General features: G+C 52.2%; 1 protein-coding gene across 1 annotated transcript in view; it reads right to left on the bottom strand.

Annotated features, from left to right (window-relative positions):
* smtnb (smoothelin b) overlaps positions 1 to 20,163 on the bottom strand; it is a 62,245-nt gene that overhangs the window by 11,573 nt on the left and 30,509 nt on the right. The window contains exons 6-11 of the mRNA XM_084457413.1: positions 19,192 to 19,294; positions 15,387 to 16,174; positions 12,217 to 12,272; positions 12,018 to 12,166; positions 10,162 to 10,827; positions 7,873 to 7,955 (exon numbers count right to left, since the gene is read on the bottom strand). Of these exons, the coding sequence (XP_084313539.1) occupies positions 7,873 to 7,955; positions 10,162 to 10,827; positions 12,018 to 12,166; positions 12,217 to 12,272; positions 15,387 to 16,174; positions 19,192 to 19,294 (1,845 nt within the window). The remainder of the gene's footprint in view (positions 1 to 7,872; positions 7,956 to 10,161; positions 10,828 to 12,017; positions 12,167 to 12,216; positions 12,273 to 15,386; positions 16,175 to 19,191; positions 19,295 to 20,163) is intronic.

The raw sequence follows: 20,163 nt of genomic DNA, 5'->3' as shown, positions 1-20,163 counted from the left end.
GCTGTGGGTAATGCCGCAAATACCCACTCAATCTCTCTGGAAATGTCAACAACACAAACACACACTTGTGCGTCCATAACATGCGTATAGAAACACAGGACAACAGTGCCAGGGTGCTCTGCCATTCAAAACCAGCCTGGCTCAGGATACATTTCGTCTTTGGAGTGCAACGACTCCACTACACAGAGTTTAATAACAATACCGATCAACTCACAACAGCTCCATGTCATTCGCTATACCACCACACGCCAGGGAGGCTCATATGTTGTTGACCTGGGCTGAGTTTCCCAGAGGCATCGTAGCGCTACGTTCACCGTAGCGCTATGATGAACGGCATAGCTTACGATGAACGTAGCGCTACGACGCCTCTGGGAAACCCAACCCTGATCTATGAGCACATGAAGTGTTTGCTGTAAAATGTGGTAACAAACAAGTTTGAGAGACTTGTGGGCAACAGGGGAGGAAAAGTGAGAAGAGAAGAGCCTCTTAATCTGACAGCTCCTTGGCTCCGTTCCCTGTGTCCCAGTCACAACACACAGGTCAGCATTCCTCTGGCCCTAGAAGGCTTCGGCCAGCCAGGATAGACTCATCCAGACTGTTCCTAAAAGGCTCTGAGCTTCACGCTGGCCTGATGTTGTGGTTACAAACCCCAGCGTCCGAATCAGACACCGGTCTGCGTCATATATTTAGGTTGTGATTTAACTTCGAGGGACGTTGACTAGAATAAAAAGCGATACAAAAAAGACAATTTAAAACATGTTTGACTTGAGACCTACTGGTCAGGATATCATAATACAATAAGCTTGAAGAAAGCTGTTATGCAGTCCGACACGATGTTTGGGACCTATTTTAGGAGGAGGGGGTCAGAGGTCTTAGGCACTCTGTGTGTGGCCATTAGATGAGGAAGTAGTGCATCATGGGAAGGATGCTACTAACTAGAGGTGTAAATGACAACTAAGATGTCCCTTCCTCCCAGAGCAGGAAGTGTGTCGCCGTGGCATTACACACACACACACACACACACACACACACACACACACACACACACACAGCGCAGCCCGACGGCCAACACAAACCCCGCCATGCTAGGATCAAAAGGTTTGGAACAGCTCCTGACAGGCAGGAGAGAGTGAGAGAGAAGATGGAAGGTCACACTGTGGGAGGAGGGGAGGAGAGGGGCATGATGGGAGATAACAAAAATATTCGCCGTTGGAACATTTGATCCTCAGGTTAAGAGTCAGATGATGGAGGGGGAGAAGAAGAACAAGCAGTGTTGATCCCACCTGGGAACACGTCAAAATCAACACTCACACGTAAACAGCCATCGGAATATTATGAATATGAATACTGGCCGTGAGCGAAACAGAGACTAAGTACACAGGGAGTATTAAGTTTGAGTATTATTTACGAGTATGAGACTACACACTAACAGTTCCGCTCAGGTGAGCATATTATAGAGAGGGTCGTTAGAGATTTAGGATTACATTAACATCGGACAAAGCAGACGTTGAGAGACAGAGACAGGACGGTTATAGGTCACAGCGGGGAAGTGGTTCCTTCCAGCCAATGAGAGCACGGGTACCATGCTGTTGCTGCGGGAGCGCCCCCCAGGAGCGAGGAGGTGGAGGAGGAGCGACGGGGTGGCGAAGGTGGGGGGGGTGAGGGGACCGGGGCGGGCCTCGGGCTCGGGGTCCGGCACACGGAGGCGACGGCTCTTGTTTCTCATTGGCCGGTCCTGCGGAGCACTGTGGGTGGGTGTGAAGGTCGACGGGGCTGGATGGGGCGTCGTCGGCGTCGACGAGGGGTTGCAGCGGACAAGGGTTCGGCGCAGGGGGGGCGTGCTGAGCGACAGTTCCGGCGTATGTTTCCCATTGGATGGAGACTCTGGGCGGGTGTGTGCGTTCGAGGGGGCTGGTTGGGGCGAGGGGTGCATGCGGGCGAGGTTTCGGGGCAGGGGGGCGCGTCAAGCTGGGGTTCGGGAAGCCCCCAGGGCCTGGAACAAGGCCTCCACCTGCCTGGCCAGCCCTCTCTGCTGGATCCTCAGTCTCAGGTTCTCCTCCTGCAGCCCTGTCAAGCACCAAGGCCAGCGGGGGCCACCGCCGCCTCCAGCTTGGCGTCCACCCGCTTTCCGAAGGCCTGCAGGTCGCTGTGGATCTCCCGCAGCCGCGCAGCGCGAGCGTCAGCTCCATCTCCCGCACAGACCCCCCTCCCCCTCGCCCTCCTCCTCCTCCTCCCCCTCCTCCCCTCCCTCCACCCTCTCTCGCTCCCGGGCCAGGAGGTCTCCGATCACCTCCTCCAGGCCCGACTCGGCACACGGGCTGTCCGGGCTGCCCAGCACCTCCGGGGCGTCCGGGGCAGGGAGGAAGTCCAGGTTCACGCCAGGCATGTTTGGGCAGCGGTGGTCGACGTCACGCCACGGCTCCGATGCCGTTCGACCTTGCTTTAAAGTTCCGCTCAAGCTAAGCTAAGCTAAGCTGCTAAAGTACTGAAGTTGGGCTCTTACAGTACGAGTTGAAAAAAATCCCAGCGCTCCCGTATCGGCTTGTGAGAAGAGAGGAGGACAGTATAGGCGTCCTCTCGGTCTGCCTGTTTGTAGAGACTCTCCAAAACAACGCTCGCTCTTTATACCCCCCCCCCCCCCAACAAATCTCCCCTCTTCAGTGACCCGACCCCGGCAGCCAATCAGCATGCACGGAATCCCGTTCCCAAGGCAGCAGAGGTGCCACGGACATGTCTGTTTATCATTGGGCCGGCCTTTATTCCACGGGCTAGGGGGAATGGGGGGGGGTTGGGGGGGGGGTACTGGTGGCAGTGGTTCAGAGAGAGACCCACCCCCCTCCTCCTCTCAAACCCCCTGGATTTAGAGCCCTCGTCCTTCACACCTCGGCTGGCAGGCGACCGGGGGGCTTTGGACGGGGCTGTAGACGTGAGCTGGGAAAGATCAGCTTCAGACTTCTACCGTTCCGACAAAGTCCAGTCTCGTCTGTCAGCTGAGTTGCATGACTTGGCGGGGGGTCATAAGACAGACCGCCAGGGTTCGGCCGGCCGTCGAGGCACAGAGTGGGTAGTCGGGGTCGGTCCGTCTGGCTGCCTGTCCGGCCGTGGGGAAGGTTCCGGAAAAGGACGTCTCAGAGCGTGCGTGGGCAGTGGGTCTGGAGAGTCACGGGGCATCGTTCGGACCGGCTGATAGGAGAGAACATCGCCGTGTTCGGACCAGCTGCGGCTCAGAGTCACCGTGCGTGTGCGCATGCCTCAAGTGCTTTGTGTGTCAAGTTGAAAGCCGTGCGAGAGTGTTGATGTTGTGTGTGTGTGTGTGTGTGTGTGTCTTTACTGGGGGGGGTGTAGGTTTCTGTGCAGGTATTAAATGTTTGAGGATTCAAAAAGAGGGACCTACTGTAACAGTAGCTGAAGATTAATGTAATGTTCATCCTTTAATACAGTGTGATTAGATGAGCGAGGTAAGAGAACAGTGTGTGATGCATGTGAACGCAGGTGAACGCAACACAAACCTCAATGTCCTGGACAGAGTCTTATCCTCAGTAATGTTACATTGTAAATATCAAATTACATGCATAGTGGGTGTGCAACAACATGACAATTCGCTGTAGCTCGACTCAGTAAACATAGAGAATACACATCCTACGATAAGTGGTCTCATTAGCTGGTGGTCTCATCAGTTCAGTTTCCTGGGATTCAGAGAGAAACAGGCTTCCAGGAAGAGGCCAGAGTGAGAGAGAGAGAGAGAGAGAGAGAGAGAGAGAGAGAGAGAGAGAGAAAGAGATAGAGCGAAAGAGAGAGAGAGAGAGATAAAGAGAGAGAGAGAGAGAGAGAGAGAGAGAGAGGAGAGGGAGAGAGGGAGAGAGAGAGAAAGAGAGAGAGAGAGAGAGAGAAAGAGAGAGAGAGAGAGAGAGAGAGAGAGAGACAGACAGACAAGACAGACAGACAGCTATTAAATGGCTGCTCTCTGTGTGAAGTGGGGATGTTCTTTACACAGTGACACTATCTGTCAATCAAACGGGGCTGTGAGAATCAAACCGTCAACAATTGCGTCCATCTCAGATAAGTCTGCATCCTCTGCGTCCTGACCCCATCTGCGGTCACGCATAAAGGCCGTTTCAGACGGGGAGCGATATTCCGCCTGCGTTCTCGCTCGGATCAGCGGATTGCTCCCAAATTGTCCGCTCTCTCTCTCTCTCTCATTGAAAATGAATTACAGTGCGCGGATATCGCTCCTCGTCTGAAACGGCCTTAAAACCGCTTCGAAAAAATACCGCGGGCCGATTCATCCAGAACACACCAATAAAGCACGTCATGGCCTTTCAGCCTGGCCCCCCTCCAGAGCAGAGACCATCCCAACAGACCACATGACCTTGGGGAACACGTTTATATCTCGCTGCTCATAAAACACCGGGGTTTTGTTTCAGACTCCATAGCTTCACTAACTAACAACACATGGCTGATGAGGCCTGGTCCGGTATAATGGTCCCTGTCTGAGATCTCTCATACCGGGGGTCGTCAGGGGTCGTACACCGAGACACGTGACCCGGTTGTGTAACCTGTGTGAACCGGTTGTGTAACCCGTGTGTGTCTATGTTCAGGCTCCGTTGACAATGGGGAGATTAGTGTTGGTGCCAGAGAAGCCAGCGTTGACAGTAGTGACTACAGGGCCGAGGCCGTACAGTACAGTCCTCCCCTGATGCCTCGCTCTGCTACAGTATAACCAGCCCGTCGGCCATCTTGGACAGGTGGCGGAGACGAGAGGGAACAGCTGCCCTTGGACCAGGGTCCATCTGGGCACTGTACTTTTCCCTCGGGGATCAATAAAGTACTACCTAACTACCTACCCACTGTAAATACTGTATACTGTACCTACTGATAACCAGGAGGTGTGTCTCAGCGGTCTATTTAAGCACTTATTGTGTTTAAATAAGTGCTAAGCACTTATTGTATTGTATTGTATTGCACTGTACTTTAACTATAGTACTTGCTATTCTTGCACTTTGCCTTCAGCACTAGATTATGCTCTTGGTCACTTGTTTTAGAAAGAAGATGCACTTGTGAGTTCTGTCAAGTAGTAGTACATTGGCTTTTCCTACGTTAAATGCAATTATTGTTAGTCGCTTTGGATAAAAGCGTCTGCTAAATGACTGTAATGTAATGTCTATTACATACAGAGCGCACGCAAGTTCCACTTACCAATCCCTCTCTCATTTCCTCCGGCGTCCACGTTTCCGACTCTAACCCGCTCTTTCTCCATTTCAATTTCTTTCGTTCCTCGTCATGTATCCACAAGCCCTTCTCTTCTCATTCATAAACTCGCCCACCTTTATTATTATTTGTTACTTCTGTATTCAGCGCCTTGTGAATGTGAATACCTCCTAATCTACATTTCCATCGCGATTCTATAAAAAGCCTAGCTGGCTGGCTATGAGCTGTCATTAAGGGGATTGTAGATAAGTGAGAGTGGAGTTGAGGGTGGAGGAGGGCAGAGATGAGCCAGAGACCACCATGGAGGATCAGAGGGGCTCTGCTAGCCTGATCCTCTGACAGACACCAATAAAGACAGAAAGTTCAAGCTGCAGGCACGGAAAATCCACTATCACACTATCTCTGCTTACACCACTTAACCAGGAGAGGACTTGTTTTCTCAGTGTGTATACACAACAACCAACGTTATCTATGGAGAGCATCTGAATGTGAATTCTTCCACCTCCCCCTCCCCAAGCTAACTCTCACACACCCGTGAACTTCCAGGAGTGGACAGGTGGTCAGTCCCCTCTGGATGCAGGGAGAGCAGGTAGTCCCTGGTCCCATGGTGGACGATAAACCAGAGAGAAATTACATCTGAAGGCGTTTCCACAATCTCATTAGCCGAGCTATTTCCATGTTTGTCTTATAAACCGCAATAAACCCGGCAGACAGAGGTGAACGGCCGGACCCTGCCGACCCCTGCCGACCCCTGCTGACCCCTGCCGACCCCCTGAACCCAGGCCCGGAGAGAGGAGGCTAGCCAGGCCTGTCCTCAGTCACCATGTAGGAATGGGCCACAGACTAAGACTGTTAGATTTGTAGATTTGCTTGCCCCTCAGGTTAGCATGCACGCTAAATGCTACAACAGCGTGTTATTATCGTAGTAGGCTACGTTCAGGGACAAACACGTTTAGTTGCTTAACCCTCTCCCCCTACGAATGCATTAGCAGACACAGCCTGAAGCTTAACTAGCGGCAACCGATACGTACAACATCATGATCCATAAAGTACCCTGCTGGTGGCTTGGACTGAAATAACAAGTCATAACGCTGAAATATAAAAGTAATATGTCAATCAAACGCACAAAAAAACAAGACTAATAGACCTACCTATTTGTCCTGACGGCGCTTAGCTCAGTCGAGCGCACACCTCATCCCTTGAAGCATGAATGAACTCCCCCTCTGCTCTCTCTCACTCTGACTGCCGCCGTCTGCCCGTGTGTGAGAGAGAGACCCCTTATCTGTGTCTGTATCTGTGTCTCCCTGGAGGCCTAACTGACGGAGACGGTCTCGGTGCAACACCTTAAATCCGCCCCCCCCCCCCCGATCAGCCGGCCCCCCTGGCAACTCGCCTCCTCTCAGCTCCCTGATCCCCTAACCAGATTAGCGCAGGTCTCTGCGCGGGGACACGGGGCCATTAGAGAGAGAAGCGTTTCTCTCCTCTTCCTCATTAAGGCCTCGCTCTCCTTCACTCATCATAGCACTTTTAACCCCCCACCCCGAGGACACGCCCACTCTTCCCAACCTCTCAGGTTCAGGTTCGAGAGGGGAGCTGTACTCTGAATCCCGACTCAACCACCTGACTGTAGAGATCATCAGCAAGCGACGTCAACATCAAAGAGCCGGATCACTCGTCTCCACCAATCAGAGCACAGGAATCGGCGATGAGGGGGAGGCGGCCTCTTGGTTTTGGAGGGAAAGAGAGAGGATGTGATGAGCGGGTGAGTGTGTGTAGGGAGAGGATGTGATGAGTGTGCGTGTGTAGGGAGAGGATGTGATGAGTGTGTGTGTGTAGGGAGAGGATGTGATGAGTGAGTGTGTGTGTGTAGAGGGAGGGCGTGCTGAGTGTGTATGTGTGTGTGTGTGTGTGTGTAGAGAGAGAGGGCATGCTGAGTGGGTGGGTGTGTGTGTGTGTAGAGAGAGGGCGTGCTGAGTGTGTGTGTGTGTGTGTGTGTGTGTGTGTGTGTACTACAGGGAGGCGGGGCCTGTAGACGAGACAGACAGGTGTGTTTGAGGAAGTGCTCCCCAGACGCAGCTCAGCGAGGATGGGCAGCAGAGAGAACAACGAGTGCCCAGAGTCCCTCCCTCCCTCCCTCCTTCCCTCTCTCTCTCTCTCTCTCTCTCTCTCTCTTTGTATCATACCCTACAAGGACATGGTGACCAGCTACCCACTGTGTGCTTGATAAACACAGTCCTCCCTTGATCTCTCTGTCTCTCTCATGCTCTCTCTCTCCCTGCTTCTTACTGTACACCTCAGAGACATGTACTCTTGGCGACCTTTGTGGAAAGAACCACGGCCTATGACAACAATAACACAGTGTTTTAACTACAGTATATATCAGAGATGGGGGTTTTAATGACTTCTTTTTAAATCTTTAAATTCATTTGGCGAGAGCCGTCGTGCTGTAGCTTCTGGTTTATTTCTGTTTACTTAAAAATATACACTCTTGTGACGGGATGATGTTCATTCATTCTGAAAACATGGCTGACAGTGCTAAATTGTTGACGGTGTGTGACAGTGCGCCCATAAGTGGCCACGCCCACTTGAGGCAGCGCTGTGACGCGGATTCGCGCCCCAACGCCGTGTTAAGGGTAGCTTCCGGTGTCCTGGATGTTGCCGTACCTTGAAGGAGGACCCTGAGGTCAGGCCGGAGGATGAGGAGGAGGAGATCTTGAAGGGGGTAGCTCTCAGACCCAGGGTCAGCTCTAACAGAGGGACAGACAAAGCAACAAGAGAATTACATGTCTATGGAGATTCATTTATCCAGGTGGTAACATTTTCTACAATAATTTATTGGTCACACTTTACAATAAGGGTCGCAAAAAACATTAGTTAACTGTTAACTAATGCTTATTTAGGGTTAGGTTAGGTTATTAATGTTAATTAATACCTTAGTTAAGGTTAGGGTTAGGGTTAGGTGAGTTAACCTGAGTTAACATAAATAACATTATTAAATGGTTAATAGACTTACTTAATGCTTAATAATGCATTAACTACTGCTTATTAATGTACCCTTATTGTAAAGTGTTACCAATTTATTTTTAAAAAACACTGGACTAAAAACAAACTTAAAACACAAGAGGTTTCGGTGTTCATCCAAACACCTTCATCAGTTGTTTGGTGCACAGGAAGTAACTTCCTGTGCTGGAAGTAACTTCCTGTGCACCAAACAACTGATGTTTGCGCCAACCAACTGATGAAGGTGTTACACCGAAACGTCTTGTATTTTAAGTATGTTTTTAGTCTAGTGTTTTTAAAAATAAATTCTTTAAGAAAAAGAGAATTACATGTTGAGTTGAAATACCAAAAAAGCTACAATTCTGTCACTTCAAACAGCCATAGCACCACCCAGCCAGTGTTTACCCCTAAGTAGTTGAACTGAAACAAATCCCAAGAGCCTGTGCGCATCGGTGGGTATGATGTGCCTAGCGAGCTGGGAACGGCCATTACACAGTTATGAAAGCTCAGCTGCCATGGTGTCATAACCACCGCGCTCTTCTCTAATGGCCGAGTTACAAGTATAGACAAAGCCACTTCGAATATACACAGACATTCTCCCGCAAGTACCCTGTACACTTCCCACGCACGCTTAAACTCGCTAGCACTGTACCGTATATACACAACCATCAGTGTGCGCGATTGTAAAACCGAGGTGTGACGCAGACACTTCGCAATGTTGTTTGGCGCTGCGGAGTGAACGGGACATTCTCCACGCCTGTCTTAAGTCAACCTGAGGCGAAGAGCTTCCAAAAAAGGAGCCCCTGTCCATTAGAGAAAATTGGCTTTAAAAGCACCACCGATCTCTTGTAGAAGACCAGCAGAGCTGTCAGAGGTGTGTGTGTGCGAGTGTGTGTGTGTGTGTGTGTGTGTAAGTTAATGGGTGCTGGGAGAGATGGCGCTCCATCGTAGGCCAGCGCCAGGCAAGATCTAAAATAAACTGTTTGGGTTGGAGGTACTGGTTGCTGGGAAGAATGGGAACACAAGAGCGCTTGTTTGGATAGATGTCCAGAGCAGCTGTGACCGCGTTGCTCCCAGGACTCACCAAGATACAGCACTACCAGGGAGGGGGGGGGGGGGGCGTGAACTTTGAACTTCACTAGCAACATCGCTCAGTGCAGTCGGACGCACCGGTTTCCAAGGGAACTTTCACAGACTCACAGCCTCAGCACGGGTCGCGAAGCACGATCGCATCGGCTTATCTGTCGCGGACGCCGATACGCGGCGGTCGAACTCCGGAGGAGAGACGGCCACAGAGAGACGGCATTGTGCGGTCGGGAGTCGCACGGTAAGAACAGTAGACAACAGCCCGTTGTTGAGGGGCCCTGTGTTCCCGCGCCCCCCCCCCGCCCTCCCCCACGCCCGCGCGGCGCGTTCCGCGGCACAGACACGGCGCTGTTTCATCCCGTCATTGCTCGCGCTCCCCCCACGCGTCCCCATGCCCCCACCTGCCCCTGCTTGACCCTGCTTGACCCGGCCCGGTCCGATCCCGGAGCCTGCCCTTTGTGACCGGCCGCCGTGGGCGTCGCTGGTCTCCCGTGTGCGACGCGGATTCCAGCGCGAGGGATGGGTTTGACATTTTGGGGTTGGGAGCTGGGTCACAAGACGCCAATCTACACTACCTCCTCCCCCATGCACATATTTACTCTGCCTACACACACACACACACACACACACACACACACACACACAGACACACACACAGGCAGTTTGTGCAGTAGAGTACAATGAGACAGGGACGGTTGGATGAGCGGACCCGAGAACCAATCAGGCGCCATCGTTTCAAAGATACAAAGCAGTCAAAATGTACATCTGAACAAGGGTACTCTGGCTTCACCAACATAGCGTGCCTATCGCCTAATCAACAAAGTGAGTGTTGGGGTGTTGGGTAAGTGTTGACGTCCGCTGTCCTACCTGGTCTCTGTGCGGTGTTGGTGATGCGTGGGGACATGCCGATGGGAACCATGCCGACCCTGGAGGCAGAGGAGGATGAGGAGGAGGAGGAGGAGGTGGCAGCGCGGCCATCTTTGATCTCGATGTTGAGGAAGGTCTTCATGTCGGGGTCGACCTCTGCCTGGCTGTCCCTCGTCACGGCTGCTCTCCCTGGGGTCCTGTCTTCCTTTGAGTCGCCGGAGGGGTGCCTCAGCTTTTCAGCCGGCCACCTCGTCCCGCCCACCTCGTTCGGTGATTGGTCGGCCGAGGACAGAGGTTTGGTGGACACGCCCCCTGGTTGAGCAGTGCCCTGGCATTGGCCGTTGCTCTCCGAGGAGATGGAGGAGGATGTGGAGGCTACGTGGGGTCTCCCAGTCCTGTCTGCAGGGGCGCTGACGGACGCCGTCTCTGGTGTCTTGATCTGCTGTCGCCTTCCTGCCCCCGGACCCTCGAAGAACTGGGCCCTAGCGAAGGAGCTCTGGCTGGCGGCGCCGGAAGCCGACCCGTTCCTCAGAGAGCCTCTCTTCAGCAGCGGGACGCTCGGGCAGGGGGTCGGACCCGGGCCAGGCTCGGTGAACTTGCGCACCCTGTCCCGCACGGAGTTGGCGCGGGTGAACGGGGCCGAAACAACCTCTTTCTTCTCAGGCCCTGCGAACAAGAGACAGAACACAGGATGTACCAGCAGAGGACGAACATACGGATACTCATTAAAAGAGAGAGGAGGGTCAGTCGATCGGGCGTCCGGGTCAGCTCACGCACAACGACTGGAGAGCGGTCCCTAGGTCAATACTAAAATCTGCAGAACTCAAAACACGGCACGGTCTTATAGTGCACCTCTCTGGTCTCCTCTTTCTGGGTCTCTCTACCAGTCTCCGTCCTCTCTCTCTCCTTTATTCCTCCCTCGTGCTCCAGCCCCCATCCTTTTCTCACATTCTCCTCCCGCCTTCTCCCTCTTTTTCAGCTCCTACTCGTCGCTCATAGGCAGACAGACTTGCCCCCCTCTCTCTCTCCCTCTCTCTCTCTCTCTCTCTCCCTCTCTCTCTCTCTCCCTCTCTCTCTCCCTCTCTCTCTCTCCCCCCCTCTCTCCCTCTCTCTCCCTCTCTCTCTCTCTCCCTCTCTCTCTCTCTCCCTCTCTCTCTCCCTCTCTCTCTCTCCCCCCCTCTCTCCCTCTCTCTCTCTCTCTCTCCCTCTCTCTCTCTCTCTCTCTCCCTCTCTCTCTCTCTCCCTCTCTCTCTCTCTCCCCCCCCCCTCTCTCCCTCTCTCTCTCTCTCTCTCTCTCTCTCTCTCCCTCTCTCTCTCTCCCCCCCTCTCTCCCTCTCTCTCTCCCTCTCTCTCTCTCTCTCTCTCTCTCCCTCTCTCTCTCCCCCCCTCTCTCCCTCTCTCTCTCTCTCCCTCTCTCTCTCTCCCTCTCTCTCCCCCCCTCAGGGATTCCTTGGAGATTCTCGGTACTACGAGGTGATTTAGGCCCGCTGTGAACATCCTCCCATAGTTAGTGACCTTGCGATCGCATGATAGGACAGGATAGCACACAGAGAGAAAAAACAACTAATGATGGAGGATTCACAATCAGGCCAGGGGCAAAAGACAAATAAGGAAAAAGTGGTTGATATCCATCTTCTTGAGATGTTAAGTTCAGTGTTTACACAGCACACACACACACACACACAGGACTGTGACGGACTACTGTATCTCTCCTAGTTCCATCGCCATCCGGTCGGCTGTCTGTCCCCCCCCCCCTCCCCCCTCCCGACTGGCCCTATACGGTCATGTGGGCCCTGTGAAGCCCCCCTCCAAATGGAAGCCATTAGTTTGAGAGAAGGACGGGGGTGCTTTGATACCGGAGGAGCGGCTATAACTCAGGAGGAGCAGCATTAGAGAGGAGCAGCGTGCCCAGATCTCCTCTAGTGTGACGCCATCGACGTCGGGAGACGTTTCAGATCGGAGGTCCGACGCGGACGATCCCAGGCTGTCATCTCGCCCCCTTCCTCTAACGAAGAAGACCCTCGCTACGAGCGCGTCTTACAAACGTGTGCTTACCGGCGTCTTTTACTTTGCTGAGAGGTGTGGGGCGCGGTATCGCTGCGTACAGAGTCCTAGTGAGAGAGATAGAGGAGAGGGGGGGAGAGAGAGAGAGAGAGAGAGAGAGAGAGAGAGATTAAAAAAACAATAGAAGAGCAGATGAAGAAGAAGATCTGGACATGGACTTGATGATCGGTACACTTTGTACGGGACGCGAGCCACAGACGGACTGGATCTCGGGCGAGCAGCCCAAAGGGAACACGGTCAAGATGAATCAAGCTGATGTCCTGACGTACCGCAGAGCACACGTACAGATACTTGGAGGGACATTGGGGCTGAGGGAGTCGAGAGGACACGGTGACATCTATGAGAACACGCGCAGGCCCGCAGGGGGTGGGGGGGGCTCTTACGCAACCGTGTTTGGAAGTGAAGCGTTTGGGGCTCTGTTCTTTTTTTGGCTGCGGTGCTGCGATGGGGGCCTCTGGTGTGTTTACATTACTGTCAGGAGACGGAGCATCTCTGTCCTCCGCCGGACTCTGGAATAGAAGACGACCCGCGACCCCCTCTGAGGTCGCCAGACTACGGAGCAGGAGCAGGATGCAGCGGGGTATATCTCGCACCTGTGTGTCTGTTGTTGTTGTTGTTGTTGTGTTGACCGTATGTGTGTTGTTGTTGTTGTTGTTGTGTTGACCGTGTGTCTGTTGTTGTTGTTGTTGTTGTGTTGACCGTGTGTCTGTGTTGTTGTTGTTGTTGTTGTTGTGTTGACCGTGTGTCTGTGTTGTTGTTGTTGTTGTTGTGTTGACTGTCTGTTGTTGTTGTGTTGGCCGTGTGTCTGTGTTGTTGTTGTTGTTGTGTTGACCGTGTGTCTGTGTTGTTGTTGTTGACCGTGTCTGTGTTGTTGTTGTTGTTGTGTTGACCGTGTGTCTGTGTTGTTGTTGTTGTTGTTGTGTTGACCGTGTGTCTGTGTTGTTGTTGTTGTTGACCGTGTGTCTGTGTCTGTGTTGTTGTTGTTGTGTTGACCGTGTGTCTGTGTTGTTGTTGTTGTTGTTGTTGACCATGTGTCTGTGTGTAGTTGTTGTGTTGACCGTGTGTCTGTGTGTTTTTGTGTTGTGTTGACCGTGTGTCTGTTTGTTGTTGTTGTTGTTGTTGTGTTGACCGTGTGTCTGTTGTTGTTGTTGTTGTTGTGTTGACCGTGTGTCTGTGTGTTGTTGTTGTTGTTGTTGTGTTGACCGTGTGTGTTGTTGTTGTTGTTGTTGTGTTGACCGTGTGTCTTTGTTGTTGTTGTTGTTGTGTTGACCGTGTGTCTGTGTGTTGTTGTTGTTGACCATGTGTCTGTGTGTAGTTGTTGTTGTGTTGACCGTGTGTCTGTGTGTTGTTGTTGTGTTGTGTATTATTGACCATGTGTCTGTGTGTTGTGTATTATTGACCGTGTGTCTGTGTGTTGTTGTTGTGTTGTGTATTATTGACCGTGTGTCTGTGTGTTGTTGTTTTGTTGTGTATTATTGACCGTTTGTCTGTGTGTTGTTGTTGTGTTGTGTATTATTGACCGTGTGTCTGTGTGTTGTTGTTGTGTTGTGTATTATTGACCGTGTGTCTGTGTGTTGTTGTTGTGTTGTGTATTATTGACCGTGTGTCTGTGTGTTGTTGTTGTGTTGTGTATTATTGACCGTGTGTCTGTGTGTTGTTGTTGTGTTGTGTATTATTGACCGTGTGTCTGTGTGTTGTTGTTGTGTTGTGTATTATTGACCGTTTGTCTGTGTGTTGTTGTTGTGTTGTGTATTATTGACCGTGTGTCTGTGTGTTGTTGTTGTGTTGTGTATTATTGACCGTGTGTCTGTGTGTTGTTGTTGTGTTGTGTATTATTGACCGTGTGTCTGTGTGTTGTTGTTGTGTTGTGTATTATTGACCGTTTGTCTGTGTGTTGTTGTTGTTGTTGTGTATTATTGACCGTGTGTCTGTGTGTTGTTGTTGTGTTGTGTATTATTGACCGTGTGTCTGTGTGTTGTTGTTGTGTTGTGTATTGTTGACCGTGTGTCTGTGTTGTTGTTGCTGAGCTCTGCTGGAGCAGCAGTCTAATGTGGACCCGGAGCTCCTGGCCCGGCACCGTGAGGACGACACAGACCTGAGGGGAACCAGAACCTAATCAGCGCATTCCAACAAAGGTTCGGGCCAGGCTCTGTGGTCCTGTGTTTGGGCCAGGCTCTGTGGTCCTGTGTTTGGGCCAGGCTCTGTGGTCCTGTGTTTGGGCCAGGTTCTGTGGTCCTGTGTTTGGGCCAGGTTCTGTGGTCCTGTATTTGGGCCAGGCTCTGTGGTCCTGTGTTCGGGCCAGGTTCTGTGGTCCTGTGTTTGGGCCAGGCTCTGTGGTCCTGTGTTTGGGCCAGGTTCTGTGGTCCTGTGTTTGGGCCAGGTTCTGTGGTCCTGTATTTGGGCCAGGTTCTGTGGTCCTGTATTTGGGCCAGGTTCTGTGGTCCTGTGTAGCCAAGTAACAGCAGGACAACAGAACACACACTTAAAAGAAACACAAGATGTTTACAGCTGCGGTTTTGAACAGGGTGCCACTGAGGTATGGAGCGTTTGATAGTGTCTTTTGTCAGGGAGAGCGGATCCCAGGAGAGTGCACGAACCTCACATCCAATCAATGTAATGTAGCTCGACCACCCCCCCTAGTGGTCTTACGGCATTTTACTACTTGCTAGTGAGATACAGGGCATGTGCATTCAAAACACAAGTTTAAAGTCGCACTGAAATGAAAAAAGCATTCTGTCCCATTTTGGTTCACATAATTGTTCATAGTGTTCACCTATTCAACAATGTATGCCAAAAAAAATTACTAAATTCTACTTTTGTTTTAATCTTATATCAAAGTATATAATTTCTTACTTCCTGGAAAACGGTAGGTCACGTGCAGTGACAACAACAGGTACCTTAGATTTTAGGCCAATAATCTCACGACATCCACCCGTCAATCAACGCTATCCTTCTATCGAATCTGTCTAAAGTTCTTAAAACCCGTCCACTTGTCAATGTTCCAATCAAATTCCTCTAAACATATGTCCCACCCTCATAGCTTGTTTGCGTCGGAAATACGTCAAACTACGGAAGTTAGATGATCTCAAACGTCCGTTTCAGTGCAACTTTAAAAGTTTATATTCTAAGTGGGCTGATATATATAAGTCTGTATACTATACCTTCTGTTCTAGGACATCCCACTTTCCCCTGGCGTTGCCGTTGAGCAGGCCATTGTGGGAGCCTGGAGCTCTCCTGGACTGAACGGCCCCATCGGGCTGCTCTCGCTCGGGGTCACCGGTGGGGCTGACCTGGCTGGACCGGACGGGGCAGCTGGTCGGTTTGTGATTGCTGCTCTCTGCCTCGGAGTCCGTGCTGGAGGAGGAGCTACTCATGACCACTTCCGCCTCCTCTTCTCGGCCACGCCCCGCAGAGGACACGCCCGCGCCCGGGTCCGACGTCCCAGAATCCAGCCGTTTCCTCGACAGCAAACCGGCCCCGTCAGAGGTCAGGTCGGAACCCAGGCGGGGTCGAGGGCCCGTGTTGGAGTCCGAGGTGCCCGAGTCCATTCTCTGTCTGAAGCGGGACTGGGAGCCCACGCTACGCTCCGAGGCCCCGGAGTCTAGCTTCCCTCGCTGGGTTGAACTCTGACTCCGGTCCGAGGCTCCGGAGTCCAGCCTGGCCCTGAAGGCCGAACCCAGGCTCTTCTCTGAGGCTCCCGAGTCCAGCCTGGCCCTGAAGGCCGAACCCAGGCCCAGGCTCTTCTCTGAGGCTCCCGAGTCCAACCGGGGCCTGGGGGGCCCGGAGCCTTGGCTGCGGTCGGAGGCCCCAGAGTCGGATCTCTGGCGGTGGACCAGGACCACGTCTGCCTCTGCCGTCACGGGGTCCCGTTGGGGCAGAGCCAGCAGAGGCCCCGGGCTCTCCTCCCTCACCAGGGGGTCCAGAACCAGAACCATGCCTGAGTTGGATCCTACAGCAGGGTAGACAACACGGCACAGTGAGAGAGGGGCACATACAAACCCACGCCCCTACAGCGCCGGGCTGTAACTCCTCCCACGCTAATACAATTCGATACAGTACTGTTGCTCCAGCATTTCTGCTCTCTGCTCCTCTGAACTTTCAACTAATATAAACAAGCTGGAATGCGGGGTCAGGTGAGGAGCTGGAGGTGAACGTGGTCTGCTGATGGATAGGAAGGCCCCTCAGTGGAGCTTAGGGCCCCGGAGCCCAGAGATGTATGAACCGCAGAGGAGACCAGAGGGGGCCGAGACGTTTTCTTTGAGCCCGCCTCCGTTCCTGGGTATGATTAGTGAGAGGAAGACCAGGAGGGAGGGAGGGAGGGAGGGAGAGTCGGACGAAACGTCGGGAATGAGCAGCAGAGCCGTAGGTGGTCGCCAAACCCAGGAAGTGAAGGGTGAAGTCGGGGTGAAATAGAGACCGGGACGAGTTCTCCCCCCCTCCCCTCCCCTGTGTCCAGCCTCCTTCATTCCTCCCTCTCTCCTCAGGAAACCACACTCCAAACAACAGCGCAGTGCCCACATCCTCCCCCTCTGAGACACCCCCCCCCTCCCCACACACACACACACACGCGCGCACACACACGCACACGCGCCACACTTACACCACAGACACTCAAAATACAGCTATGGTGCAGAGAAACTCACCATGTACTCGGCAACCGAAATGTGCACGGCGTTGGAGTGAAAAAAGTCCCAATAGGGCTCACTAGGCGGGCATGCCTGTTATTTAGGAAGGAAATCTCGGAGAGAAAGCCACAGGCCCCTCTCTCAAACTGACATGCCTCGGGGTGGGGGGTGGCAGGGGGGCATGCCTCGGGTTGGGGGTGGGGGGCAGGGGGGCATGCCTCGGGGTGGGGTGGTGGGGGAGGGCAGGAGGGCATGCCTCAGGGTTGGGGGGGACGGGACTATATTGCTTTCTATTCAGGCAGTTTATTAGTTGAGCTGCACGGTTGTGTAACAGTGTTGAAAAAGACCTGTCGTTGACAAATCACAATCGCTTCAAAATCACAACAAACTAAATAGGTCCTCTTTAGGCAGTCGGTTAGTCTGAGGAGGGATGGCTTACGTAATAATGGCATCTACGGTGTAAATGAGCAATGAGTCGCAGATGCGCACTCAAAACAAACATGGCTGCTTCTCTCACACCTCGCCCTATGAATAGCCCACTTCATAGAGCGAGGCCGTATCTCATAACTCCAATTAAGGTTGAACATTAGCCCAGGCGAAAGGCAGTGAAACCGTTTGTCCTTTACACACGCAGAGGGGCGTTTTGTTGTTGTTGTTGCCGTCTGTATGGTGTCTCGTCCATTGTGGCGTCTCGTCCATTGTGTGGCGTCTCGTCCATTGTGTGGAAACCCCCCAGTGCAATTGGGTAATGAGAGATGTGTTTTAAAATAACCCCAAAAATATGATGTGCCCCTCCCTCTCCCCACAAAAAAAAACACAAAACAGAAACGGCAACACAGCAGGGGTCTTTCCCCGTTTAAAGTTGAGGGGTTTTGGTGTAGCCGCTTTGGAAACTTGCGGGACGGAGCGAACCGGTTATTTCCCAAATCACAGCCTTGCCACAGAGCGGACCCGAGTGTGAGAATGTGTACACGTGTGCAAGAGCACCATATAGTCTACTGGTGAGCCAGGGAATACGGTCGACAGGGAGTTATGTCTATGTGGTGGTCAGAGATCTTCAGAGTCCTGCCGTGTCACTCCTAACTTCTCTCCCTCTGTTCTTCTTCTTCTTCTTCTTCCCTTTCTTCTCTCCCTCCATTAAAAACACACCCGCCCCTCCGACGCCACGGACCCACCACACCCCATCCTGGCGGTTTCCAGACGTAAACTTCCTGTGTCTTTGTGTACCGGCGTCCGTTTCAAAAAAAGCTCCGACCCACAATGCCTCTGGAGATTCTGTCCTGCCATTGGCCCTGCCCTAACCCCGACCCTAATTGTATGGTGAGGTGAAAGTCGAGAGAGAGACGTGTGTTTCTAGGCTAATTTAAGCTTGGTTTGGTCTCTCTGCCCTAAATAGCAGAGGTAAGACTATGGGTGTGGGTTCTCCTTTGAGCTCGTGATATTCCTGTCCCTTCCCAAACCCCCACTAGCGAAGGCAGACAAGGACACATCGTGAGATGATGGCCGAGTGGTCTAGCCCAGGTCTGACAGGGCTCAGCCCAACCTGACAAGTTCAGGTCAACGTATGTAGGTTTGAGTTTAGCAGCCCAGATTTAAAAAAGACAGGCCTTTACCTTTAAGCCTAAACAACTCTGCGCGTGGCTTTTGCTTAACACATACTTTGGGTTGTACACAAAGCAGTCTGGTCGTAACCAAATTTTCCCCTCGCTTCATCATTCTCTCCTAGTGTGTGTGTGTGTGTGTGTGCGTGTGCATGTGTGCGTGTGAGAGAGAGAGAGAGAGAGAGAGAGAGAGAGGGAGAGAGGTGTGTTTGTGAGTGAATGCAAAAGTCACAAGGTCTTGGGTGAAGGCAAATTTGTGCCTAAATGAAGGCATTCACCCTGTTGTATTTATAGGTGAGCTAACAGGGGTAAATACAATGACCGTCCCAGTTGGAGCCATGGCCACGAGACTGTCTCTTGAAGCTCGCAAACAAAGTCTTAGAGGAGCTCAAATGTTCTAAGCCAGCCTTAACCTCTCAACTCCCTCACCCCACAGCAGTAAAAGGGCTCTTTTGGTTTCCTATTTTCACAAGCAGTCCAGAGGAAATTGCCCTGAGAGGTGCATAGGTGTGGAGCTCCAGGCAATATAGATGGTCAATGTTGTGTTTAAGAATAAGCGCTAACCCAAATTTGACTCTTAAGCTAAAGCTAACACTGTCATAAAAATACGCCTCACATAGCAAAACAGAGGTCTGTGTGTGTGTGTGTGGGTGTGTGTGTGTGTGTGTGTGTGTGTGTGTGTGTCGTGAGTGTGTGTGTGTGTGTGTGTGTGTGTGTGTGTGTGTGTTGCTGCTCCTCACCTGTCCTGTGCAGCTCTCTGCTCTGCTGGGTTTGTTGGCTGCGCAGCTCCCGGATCTGTGATCTGATTCGCTCTCGCTCACTAAGCCCCTCCTTCTCGGTGTCCTGCCAATGCAACAACACAGAAAAGACGCTCATCAATGTTATAGACAAAGAAAAAGGCAAATGCTCATTTCAAGTACACACTGTTATGGGCTCAGACAGACAGGGAGCTAAAAGTCAGTGATGTCATAACATTTCAATCATTGTTCATGTAAACTTGCTGCTCAGATTTAAAGAATTTTGCTCCAGCAAATTCAGGCCCAATGTACTAACGAGTATAACATGGTATGTCTCTGCTGAGCTAAAAAACTGTTAAACACCAGCTCTCCCACCCTGGTAATCTGACCTGATCGCTAAAAACAGCAGGTGCACAAAGTCCTAGGTTGGCGTTATGGGCCAATCAGACCACAGTCTTGTATGGAGATCAGAGTCATAATAAAGTTCTCCCCTGCCCCGGGGAAGACCGTCCGGAGCCAAACACAGCTACTCTAGGACCCGGGGGAACCGTCGGGCGTGTCCTCGGCCTGTGACCCAGCCGGAACGCGCCTAGGAGCCATGGACACACACACCTAGGAGCCATGGACACACACACCTAGGAGCCATGGACACACACACCTAGGAGCCATGGACACACACACCTAGGAGCCATGGACACACACACCTAGGAGCCATGGACACACACACCTAGGAGCCATGGACACACGCACCTAGGAGCCATGGACACACACACCTAGGAGCCATGGACACACACATCTAGGAGCCATGGACTCACACACCTAGGAGCCATGGATACACACACCTAGGAGCCATGGACACACACACCTAGGAGCCATGGACACACACACCTAGGAGCCATGGACACACACACCTAGGAGCCATGGACACGGCCTTCTGCTACGTGACGATCACACTTAACAGCCAGACCAGGAGCA

Source organism: Borostomias antarcticus (assembly GCF_949987555.1).
Source record: "Borostomias antarcticus genome assembly, chromosome: 23".
In the NCBI taxonomy this organism is placed as follows: domain Eukaryota; kingdom Metazoa; phylum Chordata; class Actinopteri; order Stomiiformes; family Stomiidae; genus Borostomias; species Borostomias antarcticus.
The sequence above is the reverse complement of the archived record's forward strand: the minus strand, read 5'-3'. Positions and strand labels throughout refer to the sequence as shown.